We start from the raw sequence: 27051 nt of genomic DNA, 5'->3' as shown, positions 1-27051 counted from the left end.
GCTTGTTTACTAACCCCTACAAATTAACACCACTGCAAAGACAAGCATCTGCAGCACAGGGGCCGAGGCCAGGGGTCTTGTGTGACTTTTTCTTTTAATGAATGCTGCATGTCTTATAAAGTCACCGGGCTCATGTTTAGAGCCTGTTTTTAGTTTACTACAAAATGTGTGGAAGTAATAGCGGTTTAGGTACACTTTTTTTGGAAGACATTGCAGTAAGCAGAACCACGAGGGAAATGGCCCTGTGCCAGGAGGCTGGAGTTTTGAAGGTGGCCATTGTAAGTATAGACGTTTTGGCTGCAGAAAGAAGGTAGCATAATTTAGTTCTTTTCCACCCCACTCCAATTTCTTTTTGAAGCACATGTGGAGAAGGTATTTATTGGCTCATTTGTGGTTGGAATGTCAAAAATTTTCAATAACTGCCCTCACATGGCTTTAGTCGCTGGAAGCCAGCCCCAAGTCCTGGAGGAAAAAAAAAAAAAGGACTTGCTTCCAAGACTGTTTTTAGTGAATAAAGTCTCTCTCTCAGCTGATTCCAGCATGAAGGTAACTTGCCAAGGCCTAGCCATTTTTTTGTTGTCTAATTTATACCACTGAGCTTGGCATAAGGCCCTGGCTTTACCTCTGCTCCAAACGTACTAATGATGTAACTGCTTGTTTTCATTCATGACCTGAAAGGGCTCTCCACCGCACGTGGGGTCCCGGTGAATCGGCAGCACTCTTCCTGACAGCGCGTACCCGTGGCGGAATTTGCTGAGGGAGGGCTGTGGGGACAGTCCCCCTCTCCGCCCCAGCCCCCTTCGTCCGCCTGCAGCCCCGGAGGGGCCGGGGCCTGTTGGCCTCTGCCGGGAGGCCTGCTTTCCCCCCGGCCCTCCTCGCTCTTGTGTACGGGACCAACAACGTGATTTAATGCACACAAACAATCGGAGATTAGGTCATTCTTAAAAATCCTGTTTATAAAAAAAAAATTGGACCTCATAAAAAGGGTGAAAGGATAATAAAAACAAGCTGCCGAGCACATAGGCTTTTTGTTGGGCTAGCGCAGCTGATTCGTATTAGATGAATGACCTCCTAGCCTCTTAGATTGTTAACTTAGAAAAATATTCCCTTAAAGCTGTAATATTGCTTTTCAACTGAAAATATAAGGCGCACACAGCTTGAAATGCTGGACCAATTATTTCATTTTCAGCTACAATGCCTCTGTTGCCCCGGCAGCCCATCGCGGCCTGACCCAGCACCATGGCTTCCCAGCTCTCAGGTGGCAGGCAGGCACCCAAGCGCTTCACACCCCTGCCTTGGCAGCTGAGCCCACCACCCACACCATTTCCTAAAGACAGACCTAGAGAAGCACGCCAGGTTGAGCTATGCCTCAAACAATCCGCGTTTACAGAAGCTTACGCTTCACTTGCCAGATAGCAGAAGATTCTGGTTTTTCCCTTTTTGTTTTTGTTGTTGTTGTTGTTCTGTCCTTTGAACTGTGGGACAATTGGCTTCCTCTTGCATGATACATAACACCTGAGGCACACTAATGAGGACATTCCCCTTTTCCTGTGCCTGCTTTATTTGCTGCCTTTAATAAAAAACAACTGCCAACTTTTAAATTGTGGGGTTTTCCTGTAACATTTCTCTAAAGTCTTAGCTAATTTAATAATTTAAAAACCCCTAAATTCCATTATTTACTTTTAAAATGTAGTGTTGTTGTTTTCCCAGTGCCTTTGAGGGGGAGTACACACATCATAAAGCTCAAGGAATATACAAATGTGTTGTTTGTGGGACTCCTTTATTCAAGTGAGTATGCTAAATATAGTTTTGAGATTTCTGTCTCTTAGTTTATGTGCTGTGTTCCTGTATAATCTTGTGTGTATTCCAGTACTTACCTCATTGTATAAGATAATTTAGGTTATTCAAATTGGTAAGGGATACCAGAGAAGCCATGTAAGTAATAAAGCTATAGTAAAATTGGTCTTATAGTAAAGATAAAAAATTGTAGTAAATAGATAAGATAGTAAGATAACATTCAGGTAAAATAGGTAATTTGACAGAAAAAAAGGAGTAAGTTTTTTGTTTGTTTGTTTGTTTAATATGCAGCCATGCCACGTAATTGTAACACTATCTTTCACTGCACTGATAGATGCTGAGTTTTGGCTGTTAGCATTACTCACAGGTAGCTTTAAGATCCCAGTCAGCGATGCTGCATCATTGTATCTGATAATGTAGAAAAAAGTAGATGCTTTTTTAGAATGCAAACACTTAAGAAGACAAAACCCGGGAAAATTGCATTGGTTACTGAATTTTCATCCATCCTAGTTAGCACATATGGAGAGCTGCTTTAGGAACTGAAGCAAGGATTAAGAAAGAAATAACTTTTGTGTCTTGCATGAAAAACACTCTTTAGAAGTACTGTGGGAATTATGGCCCTAAAATTGGTGCTAGAAGCAGTGCTGATTGAATTATCTCAATCACTGCATTGTTCTGCATGAATTCAGTTGTTGTCATGTGTTTTTTTCTTACTTCTGTCTGCTTGTGTTCATTCTGATGAAGAATTTACTTTTTTTTGGCTTGTTTTTCCCTCAGTTCATGCTAACTCAGTCCCTCTCACTTGAAGAGGTACCTTTACAGCAGCATGAAGCAAGATGGTCAGGATACTGCTAATAATAGAGAAAATTGGATCAGTAATAAGTTACAAAGAAAATAAAATTGATGTAGCTTCAGAATCACCAGATGTGGCAGTGATAGTTGTTCTCAAGAGACTGTCTGTAAAGATGAAAGAAGCTCTTCATCTCTGTTACGTTTGATTCCTCTGTTTGGAGGATTACCTGCAGAAACTTCAGGAATAACGTGAATCTTTTGAGTTGGAAAACTGATCGTTATGAACTCAGCTAAGGCAATATTCTTATGTCGTGTGTGACTGAGGTGCTTGTCTTGGGGGTACAAAGTGGGGATCTAAAGTCTCCATAACCTGATTTTCTACTCTGCCATTTAGACATTCCCTTGCTTACTATAGCTAAATATTTATGGGGGAAATCCTGGTTCTGTTGAAGTCAATTAAAATTTGGTAAACAAATACAATGGAGTCAGGATTTCACCTTTTACCTTCAAGACTGACTGACGTCTGCTGGAGAAAGAGTGGGTTTTTTTTGTGGGGTGAGACTTGGACTGCAGTAGTTCACATAAATGAATGTGAACTAGTTTCCAGTTGCTTTCACAATCCATTTAATATGGGAAAAAACTGCAATATGAGACTTACCTGTGATTATCTCAAGTGCACAGTATGCTTTGGCATAGTCTAGACTTTTTTTGAGTTAATGAGTTGGATTTTTCTATGTGAAATGAACTATGTGGAAATGTCCTTGTTTTCAGATTCTCTTTGAGACTCCCCATGGATTTTATGGAAGGAGAGAGAGGGAGAGCGGGAAGTTGTTTGGTTTTGTTTTTTTTGTTTGTTTTTTTTTTTTAATAAATCCCAGGCCAGTGAACACCTGTAAAAAAACCACCTTGCTGATTGTGTCCAAAGGCTGGACTAATCGACAGTCTCGCCAAAGTCTCTTATTGCTTTGTGCGCTCTTGCCATCTCTGCACATCAAATTCATCCAGTTGTTCTGAAGTGGCTGGCAAGGGTGGTAACAAATGGAGAGGCTGATAGGGATCCATCTTCTTTTGTTTACTGACCCCAAAATATCAGTATGTAATGTCTTCCTCAACTAGGGAAGATACATTTCCTGTATCTTGGTGACTGCTTCAGCCCTGATAGCTAAAAAAGTGAGAAGGAAACATAGATAAGAGAACGCAAAATGTGTGCTATTTACTGAATTTTCCCCATAGAGTATAAATCACCAAAGTGTTTTCTCAGGAGTAAGGTGGTAGTACAATACAAATTCCATTGCCCCATTTGAAATGCAAGTTGTTTTTGTGGTGGTGTTTTTGTTTGAGTGGTTTTCTTTTGTTTGGTTTTTTTTTTTTTTTTTAATTTCCAGACAGTCATTTGAAACTTGCATTTCCATTTGTTTTTCATTGGGTGTCCATTAATTTTTTTTCTTTATGCCATTGTAATCTGTAAATATATATATTTGGGCTATGGACCTGCCAGTTTAACCAGGAAAGAGACTGGAGCTTCAGCAGTAATACTAACAAACTTCAACTTTTAACATTTCTGATTTACGTTGTTTCATTACCATGTAACACACGAGGTCAGGGAACACATGAATTTTACACTCCAGATGAAAGACCTGGATTTTGGTACGTCTTTAAAACAGAACACTGTCTCTATCACAGGAAAGATAAAAGAAACAATTAGGAATTTAACATCTCTTCATCTACCTACTTGTACTAGTGTTATGAGAAACCTCCCAAGCTTTATGGAGAACATGCTTTAGCTTTTTCCACAATCAAAGGTGCCTCACACATAAAATCCATAATCATGCCATTGAATCTAATTACTCCATCTCTGAACTTTCACGCCAGACAGTCTCCTACATCCCAGTACAGCTGCCTAAAGAAAGCAATAAATGAGAGAGACAATAAACTAATCTCAAGGACCTCCTTTTCTGCAAGCCAGCTCTTATGTGGTTTTGTGTTACACTTACTCCAACCTAGCTGCAGGCTTATGCTAGAAGAAGCAGCCCTGCTCCCTACATGTTTCTATAGCGTGTTTTTTTTCATAGCTTCCCCTTCACTGGACCTCACCTGGTGTGGCTGGACCATGTCTCGATGCGCCACATTGATCTGACAGAAGACGAACCAGCCAGAGAAAAAACCCTCAGGCTTATCAACTATACCTGCTCATGTTAATTTTTTGCAAACTGTGTTTATCATAGGCGGACAGCCTGTGCGGCAAGGTTGGGTGTTTCTGTATCAGTTCACAGAAAGCCACCTATGCTACTCGAATCCTCAGTGTTTTCTAAGGGCCAAATGTATTTGCAAGATTGCACCTACTTTAATTTTTCAAGGTATTTTCTTGTACACCATGCAAAAATACCATTCTGTCAACAGCCATGGCAAGAGGAGGTTAAAATGGACCTGGGTGAAATCCACAACTTGTGCTATTACCATAGGAGAGGAGCTGTTCCATATTTAATAAACCACGGTCCTGTCCTTTACCATGTGCAAGACTGTGTGAGAAAGATGTGGTATAGAGGGAACTGGGAAAGCTGGGAGAATGATTTCCTTTTAAAAAAAGAAATATTATTGTTGTGTCAGTTTCCAATTTTTAGGGCCAAGGAATGCATTGCCAAGTCCTCATAAATCACCCACTGCTGCCTTTATTGCTTCCTGGAAGGAATTCTTGGTAATGGTGTTGGCTCTTCTGAACATGCACTAAGAGAAATTGCAACACCTTTATTCATGTCATGTTTTCATTTGATTTTTGTTGAACTATGTCAGGTCTTCTCAACATCTCTCAGACATCCAAAAGCAAATAATGAGAAAAGCAAAGCATGGCTGGGCAATATTGCAGTGCTATTAGCATTGTACCACTCTTGACTTCACAACACAAGGGAGGATTTCAGTCACCAGCCTAGATCTATACAGGGAATTTCCTCAGTGCTTAATTAATAGTCTTTAAGCTTTCCTAATAATCTTTGTATCTTTTGAGCGGGCCAAATCACAAATCAACATGGGCTGCCTGGCTAGGAGAGCCCGTATGAAGTAATGGCTGTACCGCCTCTAATAAGATCTAGTAGAACTACTTGAGCAACTTCATCCACCCTGACTGACTCTTAGTTTCCTCACAAAACTGTCAAAACCAACAGCTTCTGTTTAATAACATTTGTTTGGAGTAAGTTGGCTCTCGCTGGTGTAGGAATCATAGAATTGTTTAGGTTGGAAAAGACCTTTAAGATAGAGTCCAGTCATTAACCTAGCACTGCCAAGCCCCCCACTAAACCATGTCCATAAGTAAGTGCCACATCTACACATCTTTAAATACCTGACTCCACCACGGCCCTGGGCAGCCTGTTCCAATGCTTGATAACCCTTTCGGTGAAGAAATTTTTCCTGATACCCAATCTAAACCTCCACTGATGCAACTTGAGGCCATTTCCTCCTGTCCTATTGCTTGTTACTTGGGAGAAGAGACTGACCTCCACCTCACTACAACCTCCTTTCAGGCAGTTGTAGAGACTGATAAGGTCTCCCCTCAGCCTTCTCTTCTCCAGACTAAACAACCCCAGTTCCCTCAGCAGCTCCTCATAAGACCTGTTCTCCAGGCCCTTCACCAGCTTCATTGCCCTTCTCTGGACACGCTCCAGCACCTCAATGTGTTTCTTGTAGTGAGAGGCCCAAAGCTGAACATAGTGTTCGAGGCGCAGCCTCGCCAGTGCTGAGTGCTGGGGGACAATCACTTCCCTAGTCACACTCTTTCTGATAGAAGCCAGAATGCTATTGGCCTTCTTGGCCACCTGGGCACACTGCCAGCTCAATCAGTCAGCAGGCAGTATTACCAAGCAGTTCTCATCCAAACGCAGATTTTTACTAGGTCTTGTGTAGCTCCAAGAAGCTCAAGAATCTTAAAACTTGGAAGAGTTTCTGCAGTTTTTTGTGACCGTCCCTTAAAAAAGTCTGATGGAGTTAAAAATAAGTAAAGTTGATATCATTGAGCATTGGTTTCTTCTTGCTTCATCATTTTTTGGTTGACACCAGCTGTTGTTTTGAGTCTGCCACGTCTTTGCTGGATGACAAATGGTTAGACACTCCTAATCATCTCACCAGAAATCAAGACAGCAGAGTTCTTGTCTTCCTCAGAGCCATCTAGAATCTGGAGGTTTAATCCGCCTCTGAGGATGACTACCGGTATGAATGCTGTATTTACTGCGGTTCCTGCAGTAAAGTTGCTTTTTGAATATGGCCCATGGCATCTTCCACATCTGAACGTGCCTGAATGCTGGATTCACATCTAATCCTACCTGAATGCTGAAAATGTGATAAGCTGTGTGCAGCTCATCACAGCTGTAGCATGGGGCCGTCGCTGGAGCTTGACCTGGTGATTACTAATTTCTGTAGTGGTTTGGAACAGGACTTTGTCCTCCTGGTCCTCAAGAGTCCCTTGGAGCAAGAATGGTACAATTCTGCCTGTGGGTGGAGCTGCTGGGTGGCTCTTGGGGAAAGGCTCCTTTCACTGGGTGCTTGGCAAGTATGGCGTAGAGGAGCTGCAGTCATTATAGCAAATGATTCTGCACTCCTAATCGACTCATAGGTAGTTTTTAATATCCTCCAACTGGCAGCATCTTGGCTGGTGCTCAATGTTCATTTCACTACCCTCATATAAGCAATGAAGTCTGGAAAGATTTTTATGTTAAGGATTAGGAGAGCAAGAGCAAGTTTGGAAAACAAAAAACACTTCACCTCATTTATTTCCTTGATCCACAAGCCACCTGGTCTTGTTTTTTCAGTAGATCAGCTCTACTGTACTGAGCTGGTTCCTGCCCACAAATGTAGTAAGGCACTGTCTGAATTACTGCAGGCCAAGGTCACTGGCTGCACAAGGAGCAGGTTGGATGAGACTGCCAGCTACAAGTCAATACAACTGCAAACCTGAGATTTCCTTTTGCTTGTGTTCTGCAGGTAATACCATCTCCAACAGTGAAAACAAGCACAGGAATATGAGGGATCTCACAGTTTGCTAGGCAGAGGGTATTTCAACAAGTATCCTTTCCAAAAGGCACATATTGTTTTAGATTTCCTAGGAGAAACGTGTTAGGATTTAAAAAAGAAGGAAAAGGGGATTTGAAGTGTAACATTTTAAATATTTCAAGGTCTCATTTTGATTTATTTATTACTGAGCATGGCTGAATTGCAAATCTGTGTTGAAGGTACTTAGAAATAAGAGGAAATAAATGCAGATTTCCATAGGCCTAGAGATATGTATAGACAACTTCCACCGATTTTACTAAGAATTTCATTGGTATTTTCACTGTAAAATTTCAGCGGGTTCTTTGTAAACTTTAAAATCTGATACATAATTTCCCATGTTTGAAATTCACACTACTTTGTGTTGACTCTTCATCAGTTACCCTACTTAGAAGAACTAATTTTCTGCTGGTCTTAACTTGCCATGTGCTTTACTATGTGCATGTGTGTACCTGAAGTAAAAATCAGGTAGGGTGGATTGTTATGGATCATGACTGCAGAAGTTGTAGATATTTATCTGTTTATAACTCTCACATTAAAATAAACTCTGGACAGAATTCACCCAGAGACTGCTTATTGACTAACATGATGTTAAAATGCTCTGTTTGAATTTGGCTTTTCATCAGTATGCAGAACACATATTGTCACAGCATCCGTCAACAGTCAGTCAAAGTTTTTTCTGTAGTCTAGGAAAGTGAGATTAAAAATATATCTTTAACCAGGCTTCCTAAGGAAGTAAGGCTTACAGCATCGTGCTGTCTGTGTGTCAATCCTTTCCTAATAATAAAAGTGTATCATTTAATCTACTCGCCAGTTTCAGCCAAATTTGGCAGGGGAGTTGCTATTAAACCTCAAAGATATTAAGTTCTTAAAACTTTCATGAAATCAGGAGAGAGATCACATTCAAGCCCTCTCTGAGGGGAGACCTGAACAAGAGTTCAACTATATTATTAGATTATACCAGATAATATTATTGTAAATAATACATATATTATTGTATTATAACAGAGAATCCACATGAGGGTGGAAGAGAGAGAGACATTATGAATGTCCAGCTCTGGGAAGTACCTGTGAGTAGTTCTGCTGCCTTAGACACCACAGGATCTCTCCCCTGGCCACAACGCAGCAACAAGCCCAGCTTTGCTCCTTCTGCTGCCTGAGGAACTACTTGGTTCTTAATACTCGAGAGCTTCTCAAATTCCCTCATGGTGCGGGTCTCATAAATTCCTAGATAGTTGCATCAGGTATTAATTTTTACATTGGAATACTTCTGCTTTTTCCTTTCTGGAAGTTTGCCTTGTTACTTGGAGCTTGGGCTCATGAGTAAGATCAGTGACCGCTTCCAAGTAATGGTTTGGGTTTTCAGAAGGGCTGTGTCTATAATTGTAAATAAAATGGACAAAACCCTCTTCTCTGTCCATAGAGCAAGTGACAAGACGTGACTTGTGTTTGTTACCCTAAATTCGTCTCCTCTGAAACAGAGTGGCCTGGTTCATCCTGCTTGTGGGGAATGGTCCCTGGCCTGAGCCTCCCCTGGAGATTGCCTTGGTCCTGTCTAGGAGAGTGCTAGTTCACAGGAGCATGATATGGGCCAACACAGTGTCCAGGGACATGTTCACAACTGAGCATTTCTGTCCTGGCTGCCGTTAGCTTGCTAGCAGTGCTGTAGCCAAGCACGCTGATACTCCAACTTGGTATTTTCTGTACAGTTGGGGGCAAACGGGAAAGAGAGAGGAATGGTTTTATTCTGCTCAGTTACTTGGGCCAGGACATTGGTTGGCTTGGATTGCATCAGGAGCCTGCTAGATCCTTGTCTCTTCAGCAAACTGCCCATGCCAATATGGCATAAAGTTCTTTGAAAATGAAGATGTACCGAAGCTGCACCTATCTTTACAACTGTAGCAGATCTCTATTCAATCAAAGTCCTTTTCAGAGGGAGTAGTATTTTGAATGTCTGCCTCTACCAATTTTGTGTGTAGCATCCTTGAAGCAAAACCTTGTAAAGGAACAACCTGGTATAAACTGCTAATGCAGAGGTGTAAGAAAGACAAGAGTCGTCAATGACTCCTTCAGTGTTAAAATGAGAGGATTAGAACTGCAGAGGTTTCACTAGGTGCTTTCTGAGAGAGCTGTGGGGCTTTTAAAGGCTGTTCCCAACATTGGGTTTCAACAAAACCTGAATAAACCTATTAAAGACTTCATTCAAGAAGGGTGAAAGAAAAAGGTAGTTGTAATGCAATAGTAGAGGTTCTGCAATAAGTCTCCTTTCCCCTCCCCTTGCCAAAAGCCTCTTCACTGGCAAATAGCAGATCTGTGTTAGCTTCAGCTGTAGTGTGTCTGATCATGCCGTAGTATGTGGCACTGAACAACTGCAGTTCAGTCATACTTTGGAAGACGGTAGTTTAAAATTCACACTACAGGAACACATAGTGATTATCGTTACTCCGTTTCTCTCTCTTTCTCAGTACTTCGCAGTCGAAATCCTGCACCTCTTTGCAGTACAGATAAAGTGACCCTCATGTATTTTATAGTTTGTGTTTGATTTAATTACTTCTGGGATCTTTAAGAGTATTGTGGCACTTTGTCATTAGCCAAACCTTTCTAGTGTTTCACCATTTCCTTGCATATTGTGTGTTGGTAGTTGCCACAGGTTAGGGTTGGACTGGACACTAATGAATGACAGATGCTCTCTATTGACCCCTCTCCCTCCCCAGAAGGGGAAGGGAGAGAGCATAAGGGAAGAGAGGCTTATGGATTGGAAAAGAAAACTAAAACAGCTTTAATGAAACAATAACAATAGTAAGAAAAAATAAATAATAAGAACATAATAAAATATATACAAATATATCGATATACCAAACCAATACCAAACCCAACCCCCTCGATGACGATACATCACCACTAATGCTGCAGGGCTGGCACTGAGGCCGTCCCAGGCTGGATTCGACAGCAGACGGCATGCAGGAGCTGGATTCAGGAATGCATGGGTCGGGATGGCAGACAGAAGAACGTACGCAGTCCTCCTTGGATGTCGGCCGTCAAAGAAGAAGAATTAACCGTCCATGATCTCTCAGCTTTGTACTGAATATGATACGTATGGGATGGAATGCTCTCTTGGTCAGTTTTGGGTCACCTGTCTGGCTCGCTTCTCCCTGCAGGTGCGACCTTTCACTTCACTCTGACCCTTTCTCACTTCTGGCACCTCAACACGGGATACAGAATGTAGCAGTGACCTTGGTGGCTTACAGGAGCAAGTATAAGCAAGGGCCTTTCTGCATACCATTCCTCAGTATTAGCTACAAACATCAAGCGTTATCAGTGCTAGAAGCAGTCACTGTCTGGAAAAACATGCTGCTGTTTTTCAGAAAGTGCAGTTACTTAGAAGAGACTTAACTGAAAAGTAAAATCACTGAACAGAATTACTTCTGTTTTAGCTCAAACCAGGACAGTAGTTGAGCTACTTGGCATTTGTATTGCCATGTGTAATGTGTATTTGAGTCATATCGCAGTTGGAAATGGAAAGCACTTTATAAATACCCTCTTGCTGTCTTTATGCATGTGGACTCTTTTCCAAAAATATTTATGAATGATTCCCTAACTTTCAGAGTACTCCTGTCGGGCAAAAGTAGAGAAAATATGCACAAAGCTATTCTCTGTCTGTTGTGCGGGTATTTTTTCCCCTCTTGGTGTGATAAATGATAAAAGACAGTTTGTAAAGTCAGCCCCTGGCTCTGTAAGGTGCATCTTGTCTGGTAGGATGGTCAGGTTAGATGTCAGAGTATGTACAATGATAACGAATAATGTACAGAGGATTTTTTCCTTCTAGTTAATGTAGCTTTAAAAGTATAAAGGAGTCAGAGTGAATATTTTTGTGTGTGGCAGAACATCCCTTTGGAACATACTTTCAGCATTTAATATGATCCTATTTATTGGCCATTTTTGAGTCACATATTTTTAGCACCTATGTGCAACTAGTTTCTGATACTTTTGTCTTAGCATGCTGTCAAGAAAAAGATATAAGTACTTGGAGATCTAGGGGAAAAGTGCTGGTTCCATTGAAATTGCTGGAAGCTTTGTCATTCCTTCAAGTAGTCAAGGTGACGCTGTGTTCTTGCAGAGCGCTTCTCTTGCGTCTGCTGCTTGTTCCTTATTTGCAATGCCAGAAATGCTTCATTATTTTCCTCCCTTTTTTCTGTGCCTTTCTAAGATCTCTAACAATTTCTGTAATACTGTGTCCTAATTTTTGCATTGTTTTCCCAAGGTGACATGGTGACCATAACGTAGGTGGCCCTCCTCAGTGGCTCCTAGTGCTACCTCCCATGTTGTGTTTTCTTTCATAGCTGTTCTGCTGTTGCCAAAGTTCTATTCATCTGTCACCCTGTATCAGTTTTCTGATTTGTTGTCCAGTAATTTATGACTATTTGGAGCTTTGCAACTCATTACAGTGCCCAGTGACCCTTGTGACCCTCTTCCACATGTACTCTCTGCCACCTTGGCCCCATGGCCAGTTTGTTGATGCTGCAAGTTGCAGTGCATATGTCTATGCCAAGCCATGCAGGCTGAGAACCAGGGTCTTTGTTTGACCAACTAATACCAAGTATCTAGAATATAGGCAGCAAGAAGCTGATTGTGCCAGTAAACAGATGCTGAGGGTAAGGTTTGTATGTTTTCTCTGACTATGTAGGTAGTGAGGTGTTGCTTACACAGTGATGAGCAAGAGAGAACAGTCTAAATAGGTATACTGCAGCTTGAGAAGAATATTGTAAATAAAATACTGAGTAAGTGGCTTTACCTGGAACCCAGTGGAATTCCCCCCAGTCACCAGCACTCACTTTTCCCAAGGGGGGGACTTTATCCTGCTGGGCGTAAATACCAACTGAAATACACTGCCAAGCAGGAGCATGGGCTGGTGCCCTGGGCAGTTAGTGGTGGTGGTACTCATGAAGGCACATGCTTTCTTTGTTCAGTGCTTTTGGTTGTACTTTGTATGTACCAATTAGGAAGGTAAGTTATGATTTTTTTCCCTTCCATCTTTTCACCACCTGGGAGTTATGTTTAAGATATGAAAGATTGTGAGCACTGGGGGAAGGGGGAGAAGAAGCAGGAAGGGAGAAGGGAGTTGTTTTCTTTCTGACAGCTTTAACTATAACTGATAGTGGGAACTTGTTAATTTTTTAAATCATGATTGATTCGATGTTTGTTTTCCGTAGCATAGATCTTTGGTACGGGATTACAATGCCAATTGTATAAAATACATATATCTGTAAAATACAGCTTCATGTACCTGCATGTACAAGCCTATAAAATAAAACAAGAAAATAAATATGCAATAAGTTCTTCAGCTTCGGTCATTTATTTTTGAAAAAAGGACTGTAACTTCCCAAAATACATCCCTTCCTTGATGCAATAGTAAAAGGATCCAGCATTGTACTTCCTTCTTAGAATTTCTGGGGAAATGCATTTTACTGCCAACGTAACATCCTTTAACAGGTCTCCTGCTGGTCAGACCTTGTGTCCTGCTGTGACAGCCATGACCGTGTGTACAACTGATTGTTAGTGGGCAATATAAGTCTGATTGGAACATGCCCGTTAATTGGTTTGAGAGCGCGATATAGACAATGCTGTCTTATAGCAGATTGTGTAGATAGGCCTAGTCATAGGGTTAATTCTGCTTGACAGCACATCAGCAGCATCTTGAGAGTAATTACCCAACTTAAGTTTTCCCACAGTTGAATTGAGATCTTCAAAGGCTTCTACATTTACAAGTATTATTAACCTATATCTGAAACATGATGTTCCCACAAGGGCTAATTTTTTCTTCCTTTTATTAAATATACAGGTTATAGGGTTCATTTGCTAAGTGCTAAGCCCTTAGAAGAAAACACTACTTGTTAGAGAGAGAAAAATCTGCAGTGCTCGACCAAAGCTAATGGTGCATAATGCACACATCATTGTCTTTTTGCGGAGACTTTAAAATAAGTTAAAATTTAGATCTGGTTCCCTTCCTCTGTCCCTCTCTCCCACCCCCCGCTTTCCACTTTTAAGAAAATCAAACCGCTTATTCCTATGTGCAGAGTGAGTAAATTGAAGACACACACAAACAAAACCCTCCTAGGATGTTGTACAATTAAGTACAGATCATTGGATACAATACATATGACATTAATGAAACGGTATCTGCTTCAAAAATAGATTGGAAACATTCATGAATAAATTAAATCCTCTTAATGACTTTTCAAAAATGAAAATGAATGAAAACAATATTTATTTCATAGGAACAACTGTGTGCCATGATTCACAGGATATAATTTAATCCTGGTTTAAATTTATATTCTATTTTCTGTGTTCATTTTATGATTTGTTCTTTTAAAATGTCTTCTTGTAACTCTACATTGTCAAAAAACCTCAAAATATTAAAGGTAATAGTTATTATTTGGGTTCAAATGCCCTTGAATGCATTAAATATTAATGTACAGAGGCAGACAGTCATGTTAGAGATTATATTTGCTGGGGGGGGGATATCAGTCTGACAAATGACTTTTATGCATAAAGCAGTTCTTGTAACTTACGATCTTTTTATTTTCTTTTGCAGGTCAGAAACAAAGTTTGACTCCAATTCAGGTATGTTTAGATTTATAGTGTTTTGCTGAATGTACACTATTCAGGTTAATCTCAAAAGAGTAGTTTATCAGTTCAAGTTCAGTTTAGTTTTAAACAAACTGGGGTAGGTCAGTCTTAAAAAGGATCTTCATTTCTCACCCTCTGAAAACAGCATTATTACTGTGAAGCATTTGCTCCTTCCTGTCATTAGTTCCTGTCTCTTTACATTTTCCCAAAAGATGATCAGGAAGATGTATATTGCGACAGGCTTTAGTTGATCTAAAAATATTATAGTACAAATAAATGATAATACAAACTGAAGCAAATGGAGGATTGAAGTGAAGTTTGAGAATGATCACTGCTGTAAAGGAGAATGTTTTTCTTCCTAGTGGACAAAGACATTTCATGGGAATTTGAAGTCAGTGCAGCCTATCTGTCAGGAAACAGATGATTTGTCATCAAATTTTCGTGACAGATGCATGTACACAACGCATGCCAGACCAGTCTGTAGGGCTCACTTTAGGAGGTTTACCAAAAGGCAGTCTCCCTCAAGATGTCTTTTTAAAGAATTTTAATGTGTTATAGGGTTTGGGAGGGAAGCGAAGGTCAGTCTAACAGGTTAATGTGTATCTAACAAGACAAAAAACCCACGACAGCAAACAGCAGAACAGTTGGGGAAAAAACAGAGATCCTAATACCAGACTGTTGTTTATTCAGTTAACTATTCCTGGGTGTTCCTTAAAGTCAAACAATAGTAAATTAAGTCTGTTGTCCTGAAACTAGCTGAAATGCCCATTGCCTGAAAAGGTCATTCAAAATATATTTTTGCTAAGATGAAAAAGACTGTTTTAAGCAGAAAACCTGGTATTATTATGGCAATTTTGTATTTAGGCCAATGTTATCTTCTGTATGGTTTGCTTAATGAAGTGATTATAATTGCTTATAATGATATGAATTTTACAATATATATTAATCAGTATTCATGGAATAGCATGTTTCCTTTTATCCCAGTTACAACATGATTTGGGTCTGAAATGTGAGGTATTACGTTGCTTTTTCTTTCCACATTAGATTTTATCTTTGGAACTATATGGGAGTGAAATCTACAGCAGGAAGCATTTATATAGCCAAATCCTACATCTTGTATACTTGAGTCATCTTGCTTCTATTACGATTTTAGTCTGTGACTTTGAGGTTACTTGCTTTAAATATTGTTTGAATGAACTCTGTGCTAAGATTGTTTCTTGGATCCTGACAAAACATTTTTACATGGGGGGAAAAGCTTCACCCATTGTCTGCCATTTCCCCCTTTCTTTTAGTAAAGTGACCAAAACTAGGGTGTGGAGCAGAATGTCTCACTTTTCTCTTGAAGGGAGAATGCTCTCTGCACAACTTTGATTGGCTTGGTGGATTAAGCTACGAATGGTTTTCTGACTTTCTCTTTTGAAGCAGCTCTCCTGTTAGGAGCGCTATTCTGCGTGCCGCTCCCCATGGCAGTGAAGGCAGGGGTATGGTATTTCCTAGGGAGCACAGAGTAGTTAGAGAAGTTTGGCATTATCACAGCTATGGCGAACATCTGCTCAGTGGGTGGCACCAGGCCTCTGTAATTGGACTCTGTAGGGGGAGCATGAGCTTTTAAATGTCTCCTGTTCATCTGTGTGCCCTCCACAGGCTTGCTTTCCTTGAGCTTGGGTCCATGTTCTGGGCACTTGTCTCTTGTTTCTCACACAGGGGTGTTGGAAAGCCTGGTTGCCCAAAGACCGGAGGACTCAAGTTGCTCTCCTTGCCCTGCTCTTCTGAAGACACTCCTCAGGCTTTATTCTTACAAGGCCAGAGCTCTGGCCTTGTGAACATTTGTTGCAGTTTTATCTCCCCAAAAGCACAGAGCACACAAAGGTTGCAAAAGGATTTGGAAGTAAAGACCATTTAAGGGAGACCACACGAAAAATACATAAATGTAAATGAGCAGTAAAAGACTTAAGATCTTCTCTGTCTCCACTTTTGCTGTACCTAAACATTCTCTGGACGTACACCAGAATTCTCTGCAGCAGGTGATTAACGTTATTTTGCTGAGTGTCAGCATCAGCAGGTAGCATGAATGTCAAAGTGGTTTGTATACCACCAGGGATACATTATGGGAAAATCTGGGACTAAGGACTTTCTTAGATTTATTCCTCCTTTTTCTGCAGAGCCTCACTTTCATCTTCTGCTTGTGATCCCTTTCCCCTAAATCTGTGGGGAAGTCTTTAGTGGGAATGGTTTCAGGCTTCCCTGTCATGGGACCCTGGTCACCCCCAAGGTGATCACCTGGTGATCTACTGTGGCTTGCCAATGTGCATGGCTGGCCAGGTGTCGTTTTATTCTTTGTGCCAAATGCTGTATTTGGAACTGAGAGTTACTGAGGTTTAACACCTCAGTCTCATCAGTGCTGCCTCTTTTAGGTTTCAAGTTAGAACCAAGGGTAGATGTTAAAAGATAGTAGAAAAAACAGATTTAAGCACACAATTGAAATGGCATTTTAAGAGAAAAGAAATCACAGAAGCTTCATAACCTCAAAGCGCATTTCGTGGCCTGCGACACCAAGGCTGAAAAAAAAGCCTTATCTTTGTGAAAAGTACAGCAGCCTTCCCTTTATAGGGGCAGTACTCAGCACTTCCACCAAGAAGCTTTTCTTAATAGTCAGATAGTGCAAGCACTTAGAGTTTACCTTTTGTTCCCAATATGTGAGAGTAGAGAAGAAGTGGAGATCAAGTCAATATGTATCATCCAAATAAAACATCACTGGTTTTGTTTCCCCCTCCGAAGAGTTTGCCATCTCTTTCCAAAACCGGACAATAAGCCCAGACCTCCTACTGCCTCTGAGTGAACAGGAGGGTGTAGGCAGGGAGTGGAAGGATGCATTGGTGATGGCAGAGAGGCATCCTTGTAAAAAAAATCTTTCTCTACTATGGGGCGGTGCAGTGCCCTATGTATCACCATGTTCTGCATAACACGGGCCTTTGAAGTGTGTAAAAGTAGTGCTGGTTTTAAAAGGGCTGCTGACATTTGCCACCAATGACTCTATATTATACCTTGAGTTCCTTGGAGACACCTTAAGGTATTTTCAAATCCGTCATTTCATCTTGAATTCCCCAGACTGTGATTAATGAGTAAACCAATGATCCTGCAAACTGGAACAAACATGTTGTGTTCTCGTTTATCTCATGTTACTCAAAAGAGTTCAAGTGTCGAACGTGAGAATGAGGTAAGTTTATTCTAGAATGAGTGTTTTATTCCGGGGAGCTGTTCTACAACCTGTCACATGCTCTAAATTAACCCTAACGTTAATTCCAGTTAACTTGCAAGTCTAGATGCACCCTTGGTAAGCATTTATCAATGCTTCTTGTACTTGACTTTCCTAGAAATATTTGTGAAGCATTGAAGAATTAAAAGAAGTCTTTCTGAAGCAAGTACAAAGTCTGGAATACAGCTTTGAAAGTGCCCAGTAGGCTTACTGTAAATGTAACCCTGGAAATGTTGTTCAACACTGAAATATTAGGCAAACGTTGTCAAAAGAAGATTAATTTGAACTTGAGCATTAACTTAAAAGAAGGCCGTAAAATTCCTATAGTGATGATCGGGATTTATCATATAAATAGCTATAACATCTGTAGGAGACACACATTCTTCATATCATGACTAACAGTTCCATCTGAGAAACTTCTTTTTCTCTGCTGATTCTATAAGTCTATAGCTGACAGAATTTCTGTCCCAGAGACCATGGGGTTAGCTTCATGCTGTTAGAAGATCTTAAGAAATGAAACAAGTTTGCTTTCCTGTCATAATATGATGAATTTCACTGGTACTGAAAATAGATTTTTTTCTAAAAAAGTACTTGAAAGCGAAAAAGGTTGTAGGATTGGGGTTTTTTCCTCAAAATTTGTTAGGAAACAAAGTAAACCACAAAAACCACAGCTGAAACAATTTTGTTCTAAGTATTAGTATGACACTTGGCAGCGTCTAAAATGCTTATTGTGCTTTGTGCTTGGTTAGGAGATTTTAGAATTTAAGAATGTCAGAATTATATTGGAATAATGAGTTAATGAAAGATTTTTTTCAATTTAGAGAAAAATAGGTCTTCAGCATGCTGTTCCATAGCAGGAAGAACTTGTAGGTCTCTAAAGCTGTTGCTGAACACTGTTCAGCGATAGAAAAAGCAAACAACTGTCTCAGCATGCCCACTGGTTACCAGGGAATGGTAATGGTGAGTTTCTTGCTGCCTGCTGGGAGGGCTGGAGTTTTCTTGGGGCATCTCCTGTAATATTTAGTGTATCCTGCATGTCACTGTGGAGGTGAGCCATATGAAACTCAAGTGATAGTGCTGGCAGTGAAATTGTGAAGGGGAAGAAATTTGAGTTTTGTTCTGTGTTAAAAAGAAAGGATAAATTCCTGGACACTACACGTGGCCTCCAGTGAGTCTCTTTTATATATGTGTCACTCAGACGGTGGAATGGAGGAAGTCAGAGAGAGCAGGGTGCAATAAAGTGACAGTTGGGGAAGTACGGTGCTGTAGAAATGCAAGGGCTTTAAGCTGTGTTCTTCATCATTCACTGTGCCAGCTTCCCGCTTCTCTCAAAAAAAGACATGCATCTCCAAAACCCATTCTTCCATCTCCCTGCTTCTGTACAGATCAAATGAAAGGTAGAGATTAGCTGTGTGGCTTTATGTCGCTGTTTGCGTTGATACTTTGGAAACATTCCAATTAGTATCAAGAATTAAGCTGTAGTAGCTGCCCATGCAGCTAGAGACTGTCCTGGGGGACAGCTACACATGAGCATTTGTTGGATCCCTGCTGCCCCAGCAGTCAAATACAAAGCAAGTCAAGGAGCCCCTGACAGCTCCTGGAATTTCCTTTGTCTGCCTTGTCTGGACTCACAGTGTCAGCCAGTGACTCCGCAGGTCATTTCTTCTCTCTACACATTGCTTTTTCCACCAGAATGTGTGTATCCCCATGTCTTCAGCACTGCACAATGCTGACACCTCTCTATCCCCATCAAAGTTCCTATCCTTTCCTTTCTCACCTCTTGTATTCACTGGTATCGTTGCCTTAATGTGGCCCCTATGAAGTACTAACTTGCTAGGCTACATGATTCAGTACAGGTGCTAGAGAACAGTTGAAGAAAATTATAAGGTTGGGGGTGGTCAGATGTTTTCCTCTCATAAATTCCTCTTGGCTATGCTTCCAGATGTTCAACAATAGACTTTCCAAACTCTCGCTATCAGCCCTGATTTGCCCTAGCCTGTCATCAGTCCTACTGTATGAAAGTAATCAGTACAACTGTTATGAGCATAAGGAACTCTTTGCCTGAGTAAGAGAGAAATGAAAACCAAAAGGCATCTTCAAAATGAGCATCTCTCATTGACCCTTGCTACTAGGGAAACCGAAAAAAACCTTAACTTGCCTGAAACCTTAGGTCCTTGAAGCAACAGGGTGTACTTAGTAATATCATCCATCTATCAATTGGATCATAGATCTAAATACAGATTAACAAATAAATTTTTAAATTTTATTCTTGTCAGCTTCTTTACCCAGGTTGTGACAGCATCATAGAATGGTTCTATGATTCTAGACAGAGCGGTTCTTAATTTCTTCTTAGCAGGGCTGAGTAGTTTCAGGAACAGGGAGGAAAAGAGACATTTGGTGTTCATAACAAGTCATATTGACAAGTTCATCAGTCACCTAGGGTATTTGATTAAAAAAATAAAAGATTACTTTAGCGTCTGTAACAGGGAAAAGTGGCAAAATTAACTAAGTTACTGAAGAACAGGAATGTTCCAGAGCTTCTTGAATGAGGCAAGTGACCTATTCAGCATCTCTTCCAACTAGGAGGAATTATCTCTTTGGCCACCACCAGTGCACGGATTCTTGAAAGGGTGTGTGAGCTGGCACAGAGAGACGGCGGGAGACAGCAATTACATAAACAGAACAGTAGCTCAGATTATCGTTACTTGTCAGTGCTATTTTGTTCTTGGCATTAACAACTCTACAAGCAGATCGTTGGGGATGCAATGGCTGGAGAGCATGGTCTGTTATATTTGTTCAGCAGTGAGGTGAGCATTTAGATTCAGATGCAAGCTGAACCATCTGTTGAATGTTTTCAGGGCCATACTGCAGTGTGACTTGGAGCGTAGATGGCTGAGACATCTCACTGGTACATCCCAGTGAACCATGTGCTTGTAACAGCGCTGATCCGCGGCAACTGATCATCACCCTGCTCTTAATCTCTCGGAAGGGATGTGAAAAGGTGGTGGTCAAATTATTTCAACACATAGAACAATGTTTTAATTTGTGGAGGGCTGATTAAAAATGTTGTAAGCATGCAAGCAAGCTTGCTCATCTAGGATTTTTAAAGAAGGCAGTCAGCTGCCAGAGGACTCCAAATGTGTAACTTTCCAAATTCCAATACCAGCTTTGCAGCTGCAGCTGTCTTTTCCTCCCACTTTCTGCGTTCATCTTACTCATACCTGAGCTGCGCTATTCCTTGTTATCACTGGCATGATTCTTCCCAGCTGTCAAAGTGTTTTAGTAGGAAGCCTGTTCACTTCCATAAGCTCCGTGAATATACTGACAGAGGCCAGCAGCCTTGATCAGACTCACAACAGCCTTAAATCTTTCTGTGTGAATAATTTGTGTAATTTCTGTTTTGCAGGGTTTTTTAGTTAATATTTCTCCCTCCAAAAAATCCCGTTTGTGTTCTCATTAATAGGGCAGCTACTTAAAAGATGCTCTGCCCTAGTGAGCTTGCACACGTGCTCACTGTGCTGCTCCTGCATGAAGCACTGCCTGTCGGCATGTGGTGAGAACTGTGCGTTAAAGGGCTTTGCTCACGGAGCCAGGAATGTAATATCAACAAAGACACATACAATTTTCTATTTTTGTCTTACGTATACTTTAATAATCATTGCTACTTCTTTCTTGCCTTGCTCTGAGGATCTTGCTGAGAAGGATTTTGCAATGTGTTTAAATTGGTCCTGTAATGAAAATATTTAGATTTAGGTTTTCCATTTTACTATCTTTAATGTAAGCAAATTCGTCAGATTTATTTAGGAGAAATTTTTTACCCTTCTTTCTGAGTACTAAAGACAATCTTTTCTATTTTTTATTTTATTGTAAATAGCTAAAAAATGCTGTCTTTAAGAAACAATTTGTCAAAAGTAGTTTGAGAAGACATGAATAACATATAAATCATGGTTTTATTACATGGAATTGGAAACTGTGCTACTCAGTTAAATTATAAACTATAAAGTAGATTGGTGATTTTTTATTCATCATAAGTATAGCTGCTTCAGAGAGGTTTGGTCTATGGGGGACTTAGTTTGTTAGTCAACAAATTGCTCTTTCAAGTTAGCAACATTCAGCAGCATAGCATCTTTACTGTTCTGGAGGGCTGGATTTCTTAAATACAAAATTTGTGATTTTTGCTTAGACCCGTTAATCATTGTGCAGTTTTTTACGGAGCAAGGCTACCTAATTACTTTTCAAGAGCTACTTGCATTGCAGTCTTGTTCAGTGGGCAAAGTAGAAGATTTTTGGTAGTATTCTTGAATTATCCTACGCTTACAAACTTCATAAAGAGTTTTTCTGTGCCTTTTAAATGAAAATTCATTCAGTCAAATTAACCCTATTACAGACTAACTGTGATAATTAACTTTGTCATAGTCCCATTTAATTAGCCCAAAATGGAGTACGTGCACAAGAAGCCACAAGAATGGACAAACAGGGAGGTTTCTGGTCACAGCTGTGACTCATTGAGATGGTTATAGAGCTCAAATGCCACACCATGTACAGCTCAAGTCAGTTGTATTGTTTCGCAGCTTTATTAGTACTCTATTCATTTAAACCATGAAATGGGGGCGGGGTGGGGGGGAATCGCTGTCTGCTTTGTAATTTGGAAGCTGAACTATAATTCATTTGTAAGTGGAGCATTAGGGCATTGTGCATCATGTACATACTTCTGCAGAGGTTTTGAAGAATGGCAACATGGGATACTGTTTAGCTCACTGCGTGGTGCCAGGAAACAAGAATTCTGTAGGATACAAGGATACATGTCTCTACTATCTTCTGGTGCAGAAGTATCGTCATCCATCTGGGTGGATATAGGTAGCTGGGATATGCAGGTCTGGACATAATTTGTATGGCTTCATATTTTTAATGTTGTATGGGCATCTGCTGATTCTGTACCCTGTTCCAGCATGTCTGACAGCTCTGTGAGCTTGGGGGAAGTACTTTTTCCCTATGCCTTTTTTTTCCTGCCCATTTTCTGTCTAGTTTGTTTACATTGCAAGTCTTTTCAGGGAAAGAGCCGTCTCTTGCTGTTGAGCATGTCCGAGACCTAGTGCAGTGGAAACGCTTTCTCAGTTGAGATCACCTCTTAGGTCCACCATAAAGCAAATCATTTGGCCCATTACTTTATGAATGAAGTTCTGTTAGAAAGAGTCTCTGGAAAGCAATACAAGAGGCAAAATGGTAAATGTGTTCAACTAAATTAGGGTTTTCACTCTGCGTACACAGTCACCCATACCACAAAATTTGTGTCAAGGGGATTTCAGTTCTGTGCAGAAGAAATACAGTTCATGCAAATGGTCTTCCAAGGTCCGGAATCTCTCACTTAATTGAACTGCTTGATTTCTACAGCAGAATGCGTGACTGTGGCTATAGATTAAAGCCTGAATTTGTTTATTAAAGTCTGATATGTAATATTAGTGGAGTTTAAATGACACGTAAATATGATCTGAGGGCTTAGGCGTATAGACCAGAAAATACTTACAGAATATAAAACTTCCAAAAGCTCTTGAGGACTAATATTCCTATCAGTGATATGGGTCTAAGAGACAGGTTTTTACCTGTTCATCATAGGATCATTCACCCATGCATTAATTTCTGAAAAAAAAACTTGCTTGTAATTGCAAATGTGCATGATACTTAACATTATGGGGCCTGGAGGATGTTAAATGTTCTGGTCAGTGCGAGTTCATTAAATCAGTTTGAATCTTGCAAGATTCTGAGCAGTCTGATCTCTTCTGAAGGCCATGAGAGTTGAAGATTCTCCACACTTGTCTTGGATCAGTTCTATGCTGTTTTCCAATATGGTGGAAATAATACTGATTTTGAACGGAAAAGGAGGTAAATCAGAAAGATGGTGCCCTGTGAATGCTGAAGAGATCCTAATAAGATGTTTCTTAATATATGCTGTATTTAGTATAATCTGATGCATTTTCAAGACAAATTGTTTTTCCCTCCTTAAAAAATAGTCTCTTTTTAAGCTGCATCTTCTTCCTAATAAGCCTGAATTTACTCTGAATCAGTAAATTCCTTGCTTATTCTAGAAGTCCATGTTGAGTCTCCACTGCAGGTTTCCACTCCACCCTTCAGGAAAGTTCACCAAAAGACCTGAAGTACTTCCATTCCCTTTTCATTCATTCCCACTCACCTGAAAATTCCTCTTGCTCTCTTTTCTGGTGCCTAACAAAAATTTTGGATTTTTATTTGGCTGGAGGCCAAGCAGCTGAGGAGGTTGCGTTGGGGCCCTTTCTTGATTTAGGCAGAGACTAAGGCTGTGCTGGGAAATCAAATACTAACTTAGTAGTTCCTAGACCCTTCTTTGGGTGGACCACTGCATCAGTTGCCCCATGAAAAGGCATCCCTTGTTCCTCATAGTGCTTTTTATTCTGCCTCTTTGAAAACAGACAAGGTCAAAGGAAGAGAAAGCAGAGTGCAAGGTGGCAAGATTAGTGGCCTCTGTGAGATAAAATCCAGTTCCTACTTGGCTTCTTGTGGAGGAGGGAAGTTCTTCTGTTCATGTGGTGCCCTACTGAATCAGAGGAAGATGATGAAAAATGTGGCTCCTCATCTGAGGAGTGTTCCCACTTTTTTCATCCACAGAATCTAGGATCTGCTCCATATTGGCTTTCCAGTTTCACAGTAAAACCAAATGAAACCAGCCAAACTTAACCTAAGCTATCCCAACTCCCTATTTTTGGCTGAGGGAGAAGAATTGCTTAGGATGCTTTCCTTCAGCTGCCCTGGCTCTCCCTTCCCACTCTGGGAGGAGTCCACAGCTTCAATAAGGGCAGCAACAACTTAAGACATCAATAGCATCATTTCAGTTGTGACAATCTGGAGGTGCTTGGCACTGCTGTGACTTGAATTGAGCCCAGAGGAAATCTGGAGCTGTGTAAAACGTTTGGGATGAGCACCATATTGCCAGCCTCACCAGCCTCTGGAACTGAGTAGCGGGCAAGACCATGGCATTCGCTGGGTGCCCTGCCTCAGCCCCCATACGCTACATGTCAGATGGCTCCTTTGGCTTCAGCAGCTTATCTATGGGACAGTCCCAGCCAAACACCAGGCACAGAGGACTACTGAGGTGTTTTTTGCCTGCATGCCTTGGTGAATTTAACAGGATGGTTATGGACAACATGTCCACTCTTTTTCCATTATTTTCTCACTACCATAAAGGGCATTTTCCTGTTTTGGTTTTAGGCAATGTCTCATTAAGCACAGGATATTTTGTGGCTGAGTGCATGTAGTCCAAAATTGAACATCTTCTGTTTTGATTAGCATGGTTTATAGGGTTATGAATTTGAATAAGAAAGAAGTGCAAGCTGTTTTTTTTTCGTCCATCTGGATTTGGCAAAGAGAAAAAAACCCTTAACAACTTTTCTGTACAAGATTGAGAATGATATCATACAGTATTAGTTGAAACTGGAGGAAATCTGTTATTTGAAAAAAATTACCTGTTTCATGTCATTAGACTGTACAAACGAGCCAAGTGATAATTATTAATGACAGAAGACTCAATAAAGATTAAAATATTTTATGTTTCTCTTTCAATGATGTAGTGCTGTAAACTTACGACCAGTAAGAAACCATATGAAAATTCTGTCAGCTTTTACTATTGCACATTTTAGTCTCTTATCAAAACTGATCTCAGGTTTTGTAGTACTAAAAGTGAAAGGAAAAATGCAAGCTGCTTTTAATCAAACTGGAATGTTCAGTGATCGCCATCAAAATCTTTACAGTGTTGGTCTGAGTATGAAACAAAGAACGTTAATTTGTCTTTTGTAGACTTAATTTAGTGGCAGCCACAGCCTTTAGGATGTAATGGTAGACAAGTTTGTGTCATACCACTGCAACTACCACTATACATGTGAACACCCGTCTGCTTAGGATTAAGTCCTAAGTCAAAACACCAATGAGGTCTAATGCTGCCAGTTTAGGTTAGACACAATTTGCACTGAGTTTTATGCGAGTAAGGACAGCACGGTCAGGTCTTAAGCCAGATGACAGTGAATTAAGTTACAAGGGCTGAAAGTATTTCTGCAAGGAAAGAATTGTATCCCTTCGATCTGATCAGGAGTCTTAGCAACCTTGTTTTCCATCAGGGGCTGAATTACCATTCTCTGTTTTTTGCAAGCCTGTCTGTTGTTCTTTACAGAGGCAGTGGTCCCAACCTTTTCATTAGCCATGGTCCAGGTGTCTGAACAATCTTAGATCTGTATGCCCTTCTCCAGACATCATGTCTATCAAGATCACAAAATCGATATTCTCAGTGTTTGGTTGTTGTGAGTAAACCCTGGAGTATCTAATTTAGCACTAGTCTTTGCTCTTCTTTACTAGCTGTAGCAACGGAGGTGCTTTGATTATTTGCATAATGCCCTTTTCAGGTTATCCCTTGACTAGCTTTCACACAATCCCTGCGTGTCTGTGGAGAAACAGTAATGTTTCATTTGGAGGGATATTTTATACAAGTTGTTAACGTATCAGGGCGAGTGGGATCATCTTATCTAACTGTGACTATCTCCCTTAACATAGCCTTCTGAGCTTCATCCAGAGTCAGTTGGAAGAGAGAAACACCCTTAGAGGGGTTCATCCCTTCTGCTGGAGACTTCTGTCTGGGCATGCACTGAATCACCCTTTGGAGTGCCCATCAGATTTAGAGTTAGGCATGTAACTTTGGTGGTTCAAGTTAGCAGAGGTTGTCTCTGTCTGAAATGGATGTGCAGAGAGCTGGGGATGAGTAGGCATGATCCCCAAGTCACTTTCCACAGCTCCTGCTGTGGAGGTATAGTGAAAAAAATGCTACACAGTTACTCTCAAGTTCTTCTGCTGGGTGTCAGTAAACCACCTGTACACAGAGCTTGGGCGCAGCATATTTATGGGAAGGACAAGTTTACTTACCTGTAATTATTTTAGTTCTTTTTCTCCTTGTGTGCATTTTCATTTCCCTTTTCTTTTCTTACCCAAATCTGCTTATGTGTCTCCACTTATCATTACCTCAGAGAATTGCAGCAGTTTTCTTCTCTTTCTCTTTAATTATGAGTAAGAATTGTCAGATGTGAAAAAGTTGACAAAATGTGTTATGTAAATAGGTCATTCACCACTGTTCATCCATTCATGGACAGGAAGAGAAATACGTAACTGAAAGGTAACTTGAATTAATAAAAAATGTTGTAAACTTACTAAGTTTAGATTCAGCTAGGGCCCAAATATAAAGCTGGTCTTTGACGTGTTTCAGAAAGCGTGTGAAATTTTCCAAAAGCTTAGTAGGCAGAGATTTTGCTGATGTTATGTCACTATTCTTGAGCTTTTAGGAAGTCAAAGTGCTTTAGTCTGTGTTAACCATTCTAACCAAGTTAATGACACCTGACATAATAAATGCAGATGCAAAAACTGAAAGGTCAGTTTTTGAAACATTAAAATTTAGAAACAGAAATGTTCTGTTTCTGCCTCTTGCTTTTCAAGGAGGTGGTCGTAAGAACAGAATTCCCCTGTTTATATTCTCATTT

General features: G+C 40.5%; 1 protein-coding gene across 1 annotated transcript in view; it reads left to right on the top strand.

Annotated features, from left to right (window-relative positions):
• Positions 1 to 27051, top strand: part of MSRB3 (methionine sulfoxide reductase B3) — an 86385-nt gene that overhangs the window by 34695 nt on the left and 24639 nt on the right. Inside the window, exons 4-5 of the mRNA XM_086472144.1 lie at positions 1711 to 1788; positions 14216 to 14244. Of these exons, the coding sequence (XP_086328270.1) occupies positions 1711 to 1788; positions 14216 to 14244 (107 nt within the window). The remainder of the gene's footprint in view (positions 1 to 1710; positions 1789 to 14215; positions 14245 to 27051) is intronic.

This window comes from Leptosomus discolor, chromosome 1, assembly GCF_034619465.1.
Source record: "Leptosomus discolor isolate bLepDis1 chromosome 1, bLepDis1.hap2, whole genome shotgun sequence".
Classification (NCBI taxonomy): domain Eukaryota; kingdom Metazoa; phylum Chordata; class Aves; order Leptosomiformes; family Leptosomidae; genus Leptosomus; species Leptosomus discolor.
This window is presented reverse-complemented; position numbering and strand designations above follow the sequence as displayed.